Here is a 15,028-nt window from a genome sequence, read left to right as displayed (position 1 = left end):
TTGTATTACTATTATTATTATTATTACTGTGAGTACGGGCTCATTGTTTTTGCCTGTCCGTCATGTTAGCAGAAAGAAGCTAAAACACATGTTAACACACTTAAATAGTGGGTCGTGATCTCATACTTAAAGACTTGATGTGAATAATTCTTTCTTAATAAATTGCATGTGTTTGTCTAAAGGATTTCAGAATAGGATGATTGTATTCCTTCTTCAGCAGAGTTATAAACTCAGCTGTAACTGCAGCTCTCTGTGAGAAAAGGAAAGCCTTCATTGGTTTTTAACGAGTGTTGTGAGCGCTGCAGTGACGCTGCTGGATGGTGACCTCCGGCCTGGAACACACCAGTGTTGTTTGCCCTCACGTCTCTCTACGATGTGCTCTGATCAATGAATGGAGGCATTTAGCAGCCCCCCCACCTTCTTTAACCACACTCACATGGCTCCGCCCACAGCTTAATAAGATGCCGATGCTAATCAAATAGCCTCTTGTGTTTAGCGCCTGGACCCAGACCTTCAGAGCAGGGCGTGCTGAGGTAGCAGGGTGTGTGCATCTCACTGCCCATAAACTGACATTATGTGAAGTGAATCAGGACTTTTAAGGCACATAGCGTGCACGGCTGGGAACTTGCACGTTTGTGAGTAATTGGCTCCACCAGGACTCACAATGAGGGCTTTTTACTGGTGTGTGTGTGTGTGTGTGTGTGTGTGTGTGTGTGTGTGTGTGTGTGTGTGTGTGTGTGTGTGTGTGTGTGTGTGTGTGTGTGTGTGTGTGTGAGACATTCAACATGTTTCCCATCACACCGCTGCTCTGTTATCTTCACCCCCTAAATAAATCCTGGGGGGGGGGGGGGGGACTTGTGTTCTTATCACCAACCATTGAGTCTTTTCTCCATCTGCTCTGAATGTTCATATGACTGATGAATGACAAGCGTTTCCATTACCTTTCACCTAAAAGTAGCTTTAGGTTAAATAGCAGTTCTCAACCTTGGGTCAGGAAGAGGAACTAATAGGAACTAATAATATACCACTGCTTTAGATCATTCTATTTGGCAGGCAGCAGAAAGCAAAAAAAGCCAGAGAAACCACGAATCATTGTGTAAATTACATTATAATTCAGGTGTAGATATCTCCAAATTAATACACAAATTCAATGAAACTGACATTTTTATTTCATTTAATTTTTAATCTCAAATTGTTAAAAGAACTAAATTTTTCCCAAATCCTGCCGTTTTATTCAAATTACTCCACAATATTCCTCAAAAAGAATCACGATATGAAAATGAACCAAAGCTCGAAAAGCCTTCGTTCATGGTGAGTTTCTACGATAGCTGAGGGTCCATCACGTGGAGCGTCTCATATCAAAGCAGTATTTGGTTAGTGTTGTAAGTCTGCTGCACGCTCCCTTTGATACAAGTGTGTGTGTGTGTGTGCACAGGGAGCGGTTAGTGAGGCTCTTAAATAGGGAGTTTACTGTATTATATACAATCAATAAATGTATTATTCCCATCCCTGTTACGTTTCCCTGTTTCTATGACTACAACCCATGCAGCAGCTTCTTCTTGTAGAGACAGCTGTGAGGTTTTCCTGTATTTCTGCAGTGAAGTTAACAAAAATTAAACCCTTTTTAAAGCACATTTGAACCTGCTGCAGTGCAGTGTCTGTGCTACTAGAAGCTAATCAGAGCTAATTTGTTTCATTACAGATCTGATTAAAAGGAAACTCTAACATGTGACTCTTCTAATGGAAATAATCATTTTTTTATTTACAGTGTGTTAAAGTACATTTTTAGAGTCAGACTCAGGCTGGAACCAAAGGCAGATGTTAGTTTTATGAATACTAACCCTTCATTTCACCTTGAACTGTAAACAACCAGGAGTTTGCATGTTCTCCACCTGTTTGCATGGTTTTTTCCCAGGAGATACTACATGATTGTTTATCTGTTGGAAGCTTTTCATGTTCTGTGCTTTGAGAGAATAATTGATGAGCTCTATCACTGCCTGGACTGACTGGCAACAGTTGTGTTTAAGGTTGTCTCGTTGTAGATCCAGAGCTGGGAAGCGTGTGAATACTAATTATATTTTCATTTCCACCTCTGGGTTCACTGCCTCTGCTTTTTACCAACACAGCACTGGTTCTTACCTGGTCTGGATTCAGGCCTTACCTTCACTTCTTAAAGAAATTAACTGAATTTGTACCTTTTACTTGAAACCAGGAGTTGAGAACCTGTGCTGTTAAGGGAGCGCTCATTACTCTGCTTTACCCACGCTAGGGTTAGAGTCCCTGGTAAGTCTTGTTTGTTTGTTTAGGTGTGAACACGCTGATGGTGGTTAATGGTCAGAAAATTCTCTACTGTACTTCTTCTTCTTCTCTCTTCCTGTCAAGCCTCTCCTCCAGTAACTGCAGCTCTTGGAACTGCATTTATTTTTCTGCCCAGTTTGGAGCTACTTCTAAAGTGTAGTGTGAACACAAACCAGTCCCAGTCCTGGACTATCCTGGTTTTAGTGCCAGACTTGCTTAAAGAAGGAAACAGTTCCTGAGCGTCAGGTGGAGTTGGTACGTTGACATTATGAATCACTTCCTCCTCCTCACTCTGTGACTGTGATCTTTGCTCCTCGCCTTTATTTGTTAGCCAGCGTGCTGCGAGCGCTGTGCCATGCACGTTGGTACGGAGGAGGAAGAGTGGGGCTGGGCTCAGTGAGGGATGATGTGGCTCCTTCGTCTCTCATGGAAACTCTAAGTCAGGCTTTCAGCGCCTGGAAAAGAGATTGTTTGGACTGAAAGTGCAGACTTGAGGAGAGGGAAAGAGTTGGTGCATGTGGTTTAATATAGGATTACATTCTTTTTACATCCATACGGGGATGAGTCAGGTTTTATTTAATAACATACACTATTCACAAGGATGGATTTACCCTGATTAGAAAGAGATGTTAAACCTTTCCTGTAAGAGAGCCTCACATTTTCCATTTAAAAACCTCCCCATTCCCTTTTCATGGTCTTTCCCTGGGCAAATGTCGCTACAGGCTATTAAACATGCTTAAAGCGGATATTTGAGTTAACTGTTGTTACTTGTTTTATTTACATTTTCTGTAGAATTGAGCTGAAATCACACATGGTTTGGACGTGTTTGTCAATCTGTTTCTGCTACACTTTAGGTAGACCACTTGTTTTATTGTGAGAGATATCGTGGAAATACGTAACATTGTTACACAACACAACACGGGTTTAGTCTGTGTCTTATCGCTATTTCCACATCACAAGTTATTTTTGTCACATCGCAATATTTTGTGCGAGAATTGGAAGTTATGACTGTTTGTTCACCTGTTTACGGTGAAAGTTTACGGTTTCTTATTTCTTCTTCCACTTCTTTTCTTCTCCTTTTTTTCTTCTTGTTCTTTTTTCTTTATTTTCCTTATCCCTTCATTGTGCTTTCTTTTTCTTCTTTCTTCTTCCTCCTTTTCCTTCTTTCTTTCTTCCTTTTTCTTCTTCTTCAGTTTTGTTTATTTTCCTTTTTTAGTTTTCGTCTTTGTTCTTTCTTCTTTCTTTGTTTCTTCTTCTTCTTTGTCCTTTCTTCTTCTTTCTTTCTTTCTTTCTTCCTTCTACAAGGTTCTTTCTTCACTCCACTAACGGCTCCCCCAAACCAGCAGCTCAGGAAACTGCATCCTATTTCTCGCCCTGATTGGAGTGACCCCTCTAAAGCCTCTTGGTGTGTTAGCGTTCTGAGTGATTCATTTAATGGATGCTTAGAGATGCTAGGATTGGAGCTACTGCCCATCCTTCTTCTTCTCTCCTCCTCCTCCTCCTTCTTGCAGCCCATCTTTCTCGTCTTCTTCTTCTTGTAGCCCATCCTTCTCCTGTTCTTTGTGTAAGTTGAGTGTTGGGGTCTCTTCTCTTTGTTTGTTCCCTGGTTAGTTCCTGTGCTCCTCCTCTCCTTCCCGTGTTGGTCTAGCTGCTGATTGCAGAGCAGAGCTCAGTGTACCACTGGGCTTTCATTCATCCCTTCCTTCACTTTTTGTTGCAAGCTTGTTTGGCCACATTCCTAAAATAGCTGTGTGACGCGTACGGTCCTGTTCAGGAATGTTACTGTGGCCGTCCACAGCGCTCTGCGGCAGGAAGTTATGCAAACGTGCACGGCTGAGAGCAGACACTCGTGATTGGGCTTCTTCATGTCCCCCCCACCCTACACCCCCACCTCACTGAAGAGGGATGGTTCCTGCTTTGCTAACAAGAAGCAAAGTTTTACAACTGAGCCTAAATTCAATCCGACTTTATTCACACAATGACAATCACAACAAGCCCTCCTGTGTCGCAAAATACAGACAAACATTAAAAATTATTATTTTATTCAACCAAACTCTGAAACCAATCTTGGAACAAGGGAGGGGGAGCTCCAGTAACAGGAAAACATGCAAACTTTAAACTCCACACGTCTCATAGTGCATTGTGGGAATCCACCTTAAGGCTTATGAAGATGAAAATTGCAAAGAATGAGGTTTCTGAAACAAAAAAAAAACACGGTTTGTCTGTTTCTGACTGTCTGTGCAGCGGCCGTTTTCTATTCCTTCATTATATCTCTATGACAGGGCTGTCAAACATCTTTTAGTTCCAAGGCTAAACACTGAGCAGTTTGAGCTTTAGTGGGTTGCAGATTTTAGGTGGGAATAAAGCGAGTTGAACATTAATTTACCCTTAGGTTGCAGTTGCACGTATAAAAAACATGTAAAGTATGTAAGGAACCAACAGTATTAAATCAATAAATGACAGATATCACTTCCTGCAGGGATTTTTTTGAACTTGATTTTTTGACCAATAGGGTTCTTCTTCTTTTAAATGTATAAGATTAAAAATGACTGTCATCATGTGTTTTAAGCATCGGAAACTGTGAGCTCAGCAGATACCGTATTTTTCGGACTATAAGGCGCACTTAAAATCCTTTAATTTTCTCAAAAATCGACAGTGCGCCTTATAACCAGGTGCGCCTTATATATGAAATTAACTACAAACATACTGAACTGAAAAAGTGAGTGTATTGTTCTGTATTTTATGTGTTAAATCTGAACAATGTTGAGAGTGATTGTTAATGAGTTGAATAAAGTTTGACTTATCTGACTGTTTTACTTCGCTTAATGCGTCTTAATAATAATAATAATAATAACAAACTGGTGCGCCTTATAGTCGGGTGCGCCTTATAGTTAGGTGCGCCTTATAGTCGGGTGCGCCTTATGTATGAAAATAGACCCAGTCATACCCACTCATTGATAGTGCGCCTTATAGTCCGAAAAATACGGTGTCTATATATATATGAGATCTCTACAACTGAATTTATTTGTGATCACTTTACTTTCTCCTGTGGGCCGAATTTGACCCCCGGGCCTCGAGTTTGACACGTGCTCTATGGCATAATTTCTGTTCATGTTTCCCTCCTCTGGGAATGTTGGCATTCTGTTCCTTAAGGAAAAAAAAAAAATTTGCCGATATATCGCAAAATTTCACCGCACGATTGTCGTTTCGATTTTTTAATGAAAAACCCATTTAATTATGCTAACATTAGAATAGGACGTATATTCCCTGTCACTTGGTGTCAGTGAACGCACCATCAAAAACCTTACTCCTCAATGCATTTTAGCTTTATTTTCATATAACATATTGGACACTTTGATAGACGCATGTGGTTAGTTTTTATGAAAGAATTTAAGAGCTTAACAGAATCAGAATCTGTTGCAGAAGCAAAAGTTAAGCTTTTTAAAATGTACTTGGATAGTTTGATAAACATACCATTGATTTTTAATATTTGTGCAAGTTTAAAAAAATATAATATATTGTATTTTATACCATTTTGTTCTTGTAAATGTGAAATTTGTAATGATGGAGATTGCGATGTACACCCTAGTGTTCCTCTGAGACTATGGAGACACTCCAAACAGGAGATGTTTGGGTTAGCATAGCATGTAGCATTACTGAATCAGCACTGTTTTTGAACTTCAGAAATGGTTGTGGGTTAAAAAAAAAAGCATTTTAGCACCTTTGTCTTTATTCTGAGGCTGAGTTTGAACCACAGCAGATCATCTTCATCATCTTCATCATCACTGAGAACTCACACACTCATTCTGAGCAGCAGAACTCCACACTTCTCCCTGGTGTTTATGTCAAAGCTCTAAAAGCAGAAGCTGAAGTAGAAACAGAACCATGATTGAAATGTTGCTGCGCTGTGATTGGTCTAGGCTGTTTTCTTGTTACTGACAGGTCTCTCTCTCTCCTCCTCTTCCTCCAGGACGGCCTGGACGCTCTGGTCTACGACCTGGACTTTCCAGCCCTGAGGAAAAACAAGAGCATTGACAACTTTCTGAATAGATGTAAGTACGTTGTCCCATTTATGAGGACGAGCTGTTTTTGGGTCAGTGGCTCCGTGCACGCCCACACACAATAGGTGTCTACTGCTCTGTGTGGCCCAACAAAGGGCCTTTCATACAGGCTGCTGACCCACATGATGCACACCCAGGTTGGAAACTCTTTAAACCAGGGAAACGCATCCAGAACATATGTAAACAGGATATATATATATATATATATATATATATATATATGTACACTGTACATAAACACAAACTATATGATCACACCCAAAATATGATTTAAAATTAGTATATAATAATATAAAGGGTGCTAAAGGGGTAAGGAATCATTTATGAACATGTTTAAGAGTAGATGGCGGCCAGAAAGAAAGTAGTAGCAGATTCCGCCCGCCGCCTCAGCATTTGGACAAGAGAAGGATAAATATATAGCGCCCTCTGCTCTTTAAAAAAAAGTACTGCAATTCAATTTTCAGAGAATCGATGTGAACCGTAATACCTATGAATCGATTTTTAACTGCCTTACGATTAATCGTTACATCCCTAATAGTAATAATTTTTAAAAAAAAAATTTTTTATTGCTCATTCAGTTCGGTTTTGTTACTGCTGCAACAGTAAAAGGGGTAAATAACGTGTGAACATAATGTACCTACATGCATACATACATACCCATATAGACATATACTGATACATATACTTATAAAGACATCTACTATACCTATATACATTTCAAATATTTCCTATAGAGCCGTCAAAAGCACTGAAATAATATCGTAATACTTGAATTAATAACAGTGTCAACATTAGGACTGTATATGGGTCAATGATGTAGTTTGGGTTTAATTTGCTGATTTAAAATGACACACAGGCACATCTATTAACAAACAGCTGCACAATATGTGCCACTTTTGCTTTTTCTCCTAGAAGGGACAGCACATGTGAGTGAGTTCTGCTGTGTGGCTTGTTTAGGGGAAGGTCTGGGTTAGGACGCACTCAGAAATCCATACAACTGTGCATTTAATGACTCCTAAAACAAGTATTTTAAAACAAAATCAGTTATGAAAAATAAATATAGATTGATAAAAGCAATATTGTAATTTTTGTATATCGCCAAAATAGAAAACTCGATATATTCTGAATCTTGATATATCGCCCAGCCCAAGTTTGCATGAATATTATGATGGAAATAGAAATACTTGTAAATCTTTTAGAGGACTATCATTTGTTGGGTTTTTTCTTTTTTTTGATAGCACTTCGAGATGACTATTGTTGTAATTTGCGCTATTTAAATAAAATTAAATTGAATATTAGAACTAAATAAATGTGAATAAATATAGTAATTTTAAAGATTTTTTTCCACACAGTCGTTCCTCGACTGTAGGTACTGTAGCTACTGTAGTGACTGTAGGTACAGTAGCTACTGTAGTGACTGTAGGTGATGTAGCTACTGTGGGTACTATAGCTACTACAGCTACTGTGGGTACTGTTGTTACTGTAGAAACTGTAGCTACTGTGGGTACTATAGCTACTGTGGTACTGCAGGAACTGTAGCTACTGTGGGTACTGTAGCTACTGTGGTACTGCAGGAACTGTAGCTACTGTGGGTACTGCAGGAACTGTAGCTACTGTGGGTACTGTAGCTACTGTGGTACTGCAGGAACTGTAGCTACTGTGGGTACTGTAGCTACTGTGGGTACTGTAGCTACTGTGGGTACTGCAGGAACTGTTGCGACTGTAGTTGCTGTAGAAACTGTAGTGCCTGCAGCCCAAAGGTCCATTAGACATGTTCATACTAATAAAGCCTCCAGCGCTGTTAGCTCTCCATGCTTTCTTTAAATTGTGCTCTGAAGCATCGAGTCCTTGTTCACAACACACACACACACACACACAAACACACACACTGCAGTGTTTTCTCTTTGGATCTTTACATGGTGATCCAGGCTTTTAGTTTAACTCCTACTTATTTTCACTGACTTCTGTGGTGACCCGTGTGTTATAAAGTGGCTCTGCCTCGTCTTTGGCTTCAGTCGACATGAGAATAATCTGTATCTCCTGCTCCACATTCAGTTCTGTCCTGTCTTCTTATTCTGTCACTCTGCATTTAGACAAATTACCGTCCATCACAGGACTCTAACTGAAGCATTTTATTTCCCTGTTATTAGTTTGTCTTCACACTCAGAGAGGATTTCTGATGGGTTCATTATTTGAAGGGATCCTGTACTGTTTCTACAAATGTGTCCTAAAATCTTCTAAATGTCCTCATTAGTAGATATGTCTAACAAAACACATTATTATACACCATATTCATCTAATTAACTTTTAAAAATGGGACTACTTTACAGGTTTAGAGCCTGTGTTCCTCCGTCTTAAAATCACATGATCGCTGATGATGTCACACGGCCCCACTGCCTGTAAACATCCCATTGTTTTCTGTTGGCGTGAAGCACAAACACAGAAACCCTGAGGATAGAAGTCCTTTTGGGTGGGAGTCATTCAACAGTCCATTATCTAGTTGCTAACCTCTGCCACCAGAGCATGTCAGCGCACACTTCAAGGGAGAGTAAAGTTCCCTTTGGAGAGCTTTTCTTCTCAGTTTAATTGTCTACTGCCAAACCTCTGAGTTGGAACTGTCGCCCCCTGACTTCACAGATGTTTTTTATCCTCTTTCTGTAAACAAGAGGTTTACATTGACATCTTTAACTTTTCCTGATTATTTAGAGCAACCAAAAGCAGCTCAAGTTGTCATTTTGACTGTAAAAGCTGCTAAATGATGTAAAAAAAACTAAGTGATTTAAAAATCAGGCTGAATGCTTCACTATAATAGAAAACAATGGGATGTTTACAGGCAGTGGGGCCGTGTGACAACACCAATCACATGATTTTAAGATGGAGGAACACAGGCTCTAAAACTGTAACGTAGTCCTATTTTTAAAAGTTAATAAAACAAATATGGTGCATAACACTGTTTTGTTAACAGATCTACTGATAAGGACATTTAGAAGGTCTTAGGCCACATTTGTAAAACAGTCTATTTATCTTTGACTCAACAGAAAATAAGACCGCAAACAAAAGTGTGTGGTGAAGGGTTTTACATCCTTAAAACATGTATAATAATAGTAAAAAATAAAGCTGACTACTTCGCGGATTTCGCCTATTGCGGGTTATTTTTAGAATGTAACCCCCGCGATAAACAAGGGACTACTGTACCACAAAACAAAACATAAACGTGAGCAGCTTTTTACGAGCTAAAACATCCACACACTGAATGAAAACATGACCAGGACCAGAAAACTGCTGAAATAAATCCTAAACAGTCCTATTGTGTGAGGAGACCTGGTCCAGGACGTGAGCAGAGAGATTCAGCGGACTTCAGTTCTCGCTCTAATTTAAGTTTTTTAAAAAAAAAACAGAAAAACGCTGCTTATCTGGTTTTTGGGTTTTCTGTATTTCTGTTTTGGTTTTAAATTAGTAAAACAAAATAACCACACTGTTTATTTGTTATTTTGATTTAGTTTTAAAACAGAATAACCAATGAACAAAGGGTACACGGATTTGATTAGTCAATATTCTAATGTTTAAATGAATGTTGATCATGTGACCCTCAGATCAGATACAATGACATGTTTGTGGCCCCTCCCACTGTGATAAATTTGCCTGTGGTCTGTGTTTTAGAACATATATATCTTCAAACAAATCCAACATTGCAGATCTGAAAAAATATTTTTCTAACCCTGATGTGTAGAGAGACCAGAATACTAAAGTTTTTGATGTCATAGATGTGGTGGATCCAATCAAAACTAAGAGAAAACCAAACACAGAAAACACATTGGAGGAAGACTGAGATAATCTGATTGTAGAAGAGCTGAGCGTAAATGGAGGACAACAAAACTCCACATTCATCTGGAGTTGTACAAAATGAGTCTGCGTAAATTCAATGATGACTTGTTCAGTACTTTTCTGAAATTATTGCAAAAAACATTGACTCTCACAAACACTTTACCTTGGTAACGTCAGCATGTGTTAATGTTTCCTCCAATCGTTGTTTTTTCCACCAGACAAAGAAACCATCAGTAAAATCCGGGATCTTCGGATGAAAGCCGAGGACTATGAGGTGGTGAAAGTGATTGGAAGAGGTGCCTTTGGAGAAGTCCAGTTGGTAAGGAGAGTTTGATCAGGGGACGGAGTCAGTGCATTGACTGTATCTGTGGAAACCTGGACTGTTCTTCTTCCCCAGGTCAGACACAAAGCCACCAGCAAAGTTTATGCCATGAAGCTGCTGAGCAAGTTTGAGATGATCAAGAGGTCGGACTCTGCGTTCTTCTGGGAGGAGAGAGACATCATGGCGTTTGCCAACAGTTCGTGGGTGGTGCAGGTAGGAAGCATGTGAATCTGTGTGGAAACGACATCAAATGAAACGTGTGAAGCCTCATTTAGCTTCTACAATGCAACACTCTATAGATCTTAACACAGGAATGTTCTAATGGTTTCCAGAACCAGTGATACCATTAGAACAATCAATAACATGGATGTACTAAAGATATTAAATATATATTAATAATATATTAAATATAACAAATAAATGACAGAAATGCACAATAGGTGAAAACTTCAATGAATGAATTCAAATGGAAAGCCCAAAAAAACCTCAAAACACTGATGGATATAGAAAGGATGTGTGTATAACAATGCTTCAAAATACGAAGATAATGAAGAAGAAAAGACAATTGAGGATACATGTGCTGAAATTTACTGCTTAACCCTCTGTGAAATACTGCAGAAGATAAGATGAAAAATGTAGAAATGTAGAAAAACATAGATGTAGGCTATAACTATAGAAAGTAAAAATAAGATCAACAAAAAATTGAAAGAGGTTGAAGGATCTTAGCATTAGCATAGCTTAGCATTAACCTAGCATTAGCCTCACTTTAACCTAGCATTAGCATAGCTTAGCATTAACCTAGCATTAGCCTCACTTTAACCTAGCATTAGCCTAGCATTAACTTAACATTAGTAATAGCATTAGCCTAGCGGTAGCTTAACATTAGTAATAGCATTAGCCTAGCGTTAGCTTAACATTAATCTTCGCATTAGCTTATTATTAGCTTAAAGATTAGCTTAGCATTAAACTAGTATTAGTTTCATATTAGCTTAGCATTAGCATACATTAACCTAGCATTAACCTAGCAATAGTTTAACATTAACCCTGCATTAACATTAGCATTAGCCTAGCACTGCATTAGCATTAGCTATGTATGAGCCTAGCTTTAGCTTAGCATTAACCTAATAATAGCATAGTATCAGCCTAATATTAGCTTATCTAAGCCCAGAGAAATCCCATGCAGGCATGGAGGAGAACATGCAAACTCCACACAGAAAGGACCAAAGTGTCCACCCCAGGGCTTGAACCCAGCACCTTCTTGCTGTGAGGTGGACCTGCTAACCACTACCCTATCGTGCGCCTGAATCGGATAATATGATTAAAAAAAGTATCTGAAAAAATCCAAATAAAGTTTTAAAAAGTTGAAAAAAGCTGAAGTGATACCATTGTATCCTCACTAATAAATAATAATAATAATGAGAAAAAGATTATCATATTTACAGAATTATCGTTACTGCTGGACTCATGCTCATGTTGTTTAGTGTCAGATGTAGTAAAAGCTGAGTAAACACTGAGTGACAGCAGCAAATAATCACTAGTTGTTATGACGACCAGTTGAAGTGATACACCTACAGACTGTAGTGCTCTTCCTCCTTTATTAACATATGTTTCCTTTATCTCTTATCCACTTTCTCCTCCTGCAGCTTTTCTTTGCTTTCCAAGACGACCGCTACCTCTACATGGTGATGGAGTACATGCCTGGGGGCGACCTGGTCAACCTGATGAGCAACTACGATGTTCCTGAGAAGTGGGCTCGGTTCTACACGGCAGAGGTGGTCCTGGCTCTGGACGGGATCCACTCCATGGGCTTCATCCACAGGTAGGAGCAGGGGAGGAACCCATGGTGCTACAATCAAACAACACCTGGAGCCTGTTTCTAGGTGTTTTGGTTAATCTGGTGGCTGTTTTACTTGGTGACTTAGTTGCTAACAGTAACAAATTGAGGCTCCGTGTGACGTCACTGCACATTTACTGTGAAAATATTTTTTACTTTGAGCTCGTACAGCTGAACTTCCAACCCCCAATTTCCACTGCATCTGTAACTGCTCCATAATCACGGCGCAGCTGATGGGTGATGCTGATCCTTCTGCAGCAAATGCGCATCACTGCTATTTTTGCCAGACGCCGAAACTCTGCTGCAGCAATTTAACAAAATTAAGCCAGACGGGCAGAAAGTAGTGCATAGACGCACAATAAAATGTCTGGGTTATTTTCAAAATAAAATACTAAGTGTTCAAGGCGGATTGTAATGCCATCCATTGACAGAGGTCACCCCTGGCAGAGGAAAACGTCGACTTTCCAAGGCCTCCAGCGGGCCCATTTCGGAGTCTAGCTGAAAACTGAGAGCATATTCGAACTTTGGGGAATAAAAACTGTCAAATTTTTGACAAAATTAGCACTTTTTTTCCGCCCGAAAATTTGGCTAGCCGGCTCAATTCGGACTCTACCTGAAAACCAAGCACCTATTCGGACTCAGAAAGACCAAACCTTTCTGGTGATCCGAGCACTTTTAAAATTGTTTTCCACATATAAATATTCCATTTATCCATTGTTGACTCACATATATATATATTTAAATATATTTATAAATATATATACATATACATTTTACACATGACTTAGCGAGATCTTCTGAGTCCTTGCTGTAACAAGGCTTGAGGCGGTGAGGATTGAAGGACACCAGATTGCACTGCAGTTACGCAGCGGAGCAGTTTCTGAGCAGATACGCATCCAGTGGTAATCCATAGTTAGTCCAGACACCAGATTAATCAGGACAGCAGCAGTTATCGGTGGCTTTTCTTCCCGTAAACAAACCGGCTGTGTCTCATGTCTCCTCAGGGATGTGAAGCCTGACAACATGTTGCTTGATAAAGTGGGTCACCTGAAACTGGCGGACTTTGGGACCTGTATGAAGATGAACAAGGTACCACAGACGGAACTCGTCTACGTGTGAGTTATACTGGTAATGATGTGATTGGTTCCTCACTGGCTCCTCCCCCTGGTGTCCAGGATGGAATGGTACGATGTGACACAGCGGTAGGAACTCCAGACTACATTTCTCCTGAGGTGCTGAAGTCCCAGGGCGGGGACGGATACTACGGCAGAGAGTGTGACTGGTGGTCCGTGGGGGTCTTCCTGTACGAGATGCTCGTGGGTGAGTGTACACTGAAGGGGGTGTGGCTTGGTTGCTGTGGCGAGCGTTCTCTTCACTCACAGGGTCTCTGTGCCACAGGCGACACTCCGTTCTACGCCGACTCTCTGGTGGGAACCTACAGTAAGATCATGAACCATAAGAATGCTCTGACCTTCCCCGATGACAGTGACATCTCCAATGACGCCAAGAACCTCATCTGTGCCTTCCTCACCGACAGGTCAGAACGGCTTTATATATTAGATATTTAATAGGATAGAGATGACCTCACCTCCTGTTCCTCCTGTCCTCTCCTCACAGGGAGGTCCGTCTGGGACGAAACGGCGTAGATGAAATAAAGAGACATCCTTTCTTTAAGAACGACCAGTGGACCTGGGACAGCATCAGAGACAGTGAGAGACACGTTTTCTTTATGACCAGAGTCCAGCTCACTGACTGAGATGCTTTATATTTTAGTCAACTATATCTGTTACAGATTTGTTCGACTAAAATCTTACTGTCTTTAAATTGACTAAAACTAGACTATAACTGAAATAGTGCTGATGACTACATTTTCACTAAAACTAACCGAGACTTCAGGTTTATTTTAAATTCTATGGCTACATCTAAGTTGTGATTTAGTCAAAATTCTATGACTCAAACTAAGTAGCATTTTAGTCCAAAGACTGTGACTGAAACTACGTTGCATTTTAGTCCAAAGACTATGACTAAATCTAAGTTGAATTTTAGTCCTATGACTGTGAGTAAAAGTGTTGTTGTGTAGCTGCTACTGCAGTGGTTCCAGAGCTTAGCAGTGATGTAGACACCAGTAACTTTGATGTATTTTAGCCCTGTGACTAATGACTAAATGGACTAAAACACTGTTTTTGTTGTTGTGTAGCTGCTGCTCCAGTGGTTCCAGAGCTGAGCAGTGATGTAGACACCAGTAACTTTGATGACATAGAGGAGGACAGAGGAGAGGAGGAAACCTTCCCAATCCCTAAAGCCTTTGTAGGGAACCAGCTTCCCTTTGTGGGCTTCACCTACTACAGCAGCCAGCAGTGAGTGCACGCACACGCTCACACATCAGCAGCGTCTGCACAAAGCACAGGATACAATCAGACACAAACATTCATATCAGAGTATGGACCTAATGACAAAGACCTGGGCTGCTTTCTGATCTTACCAATGATAACAATAATATCAATAATAACATTAATATCAATGATAACAAGGCAAACCTGTATTTCCAAGGCGAATACGTATTTTGCAATTGAAAATTGGCAAAAATGACAACCTGAATCTGGATTTGTTGACAAGTTTGTGGTTTTTACTAATTAAATTGAAAGTAATAATGCAGGAAAAACAGAAGACTGACCTTGACCTTAAATA

The 15,028-nt window shown here is 40.0% G+C and overlaps 1 protein-coding gene across 4 annotated transcripts in view; it reads left to right on the top strand.

Annotated features, from left to right (window-relative positions):
- The window catches only part of rock1 (Rho-associated, coiled-coil containing protein kinase 1), a 52,296-nt gene that overhangs the window by 20,975 nt on the left and 16,293 nt on the right, over nt 1-15,028 (top strand). For all 4 annotated transcript variants that reach the window (XM_028473339.1, XM_028473338.1, XM_028473340.1 and 1 more), the window contains exons 2-10: nt 6,269-6,350; nt 10,403-10,503; nt 10,582-10,719; nt 12,150-12,325; nt 13,345-13,429; nt 13,516-13,660; nt 13,739-13,877; nt 13,958-14,049; nt 14,538-14,697. In XM_028473339.1, coding sequence (XP_028329140.1) covers nt 6,269-6,350; nt 10,403-10,503; nt 10,582-10,719; nt 12,150-12,325; nt 13,345-13,429; nt 13,516-13,660; nt 13,739-13,877; nt 13,958-14,049; nt 14,538-14,697 — 1,118 coding nt within the window. The remainder of the gene's footprint in view (nt 1-6,268; nt 6,351-10,402; nt 10,504-10,581; nt 10,720-12,149; nt 12,326-13,344; nt 13,430-13,515; nt 13,661-13,738; nt 13,878-13,957; nt 14,050-14,537; nt 14,698-15,028) is intronic.

Source organism: Gouania willdenowi, chromosome 17 (assembly GCF_900634775.1).
Source record: "Gouania willdenowi chromosome 17, fGouWil2.1, whole genome shotgun sequence".
In the NCBI taxonomy this organism is placed as follows: domain Eukaryota; kingdom Metazoa; phylum Chordata; class Actinopteri; order Blenniiformes; family Gobiesocidae; genus Gouania; species Gouania willdenowi.
The sequence above is the reverse complement of the archived record's forward strand: the minus strand, read 5'-3'. Positions and strand labels throughout refer to the sequence as shown.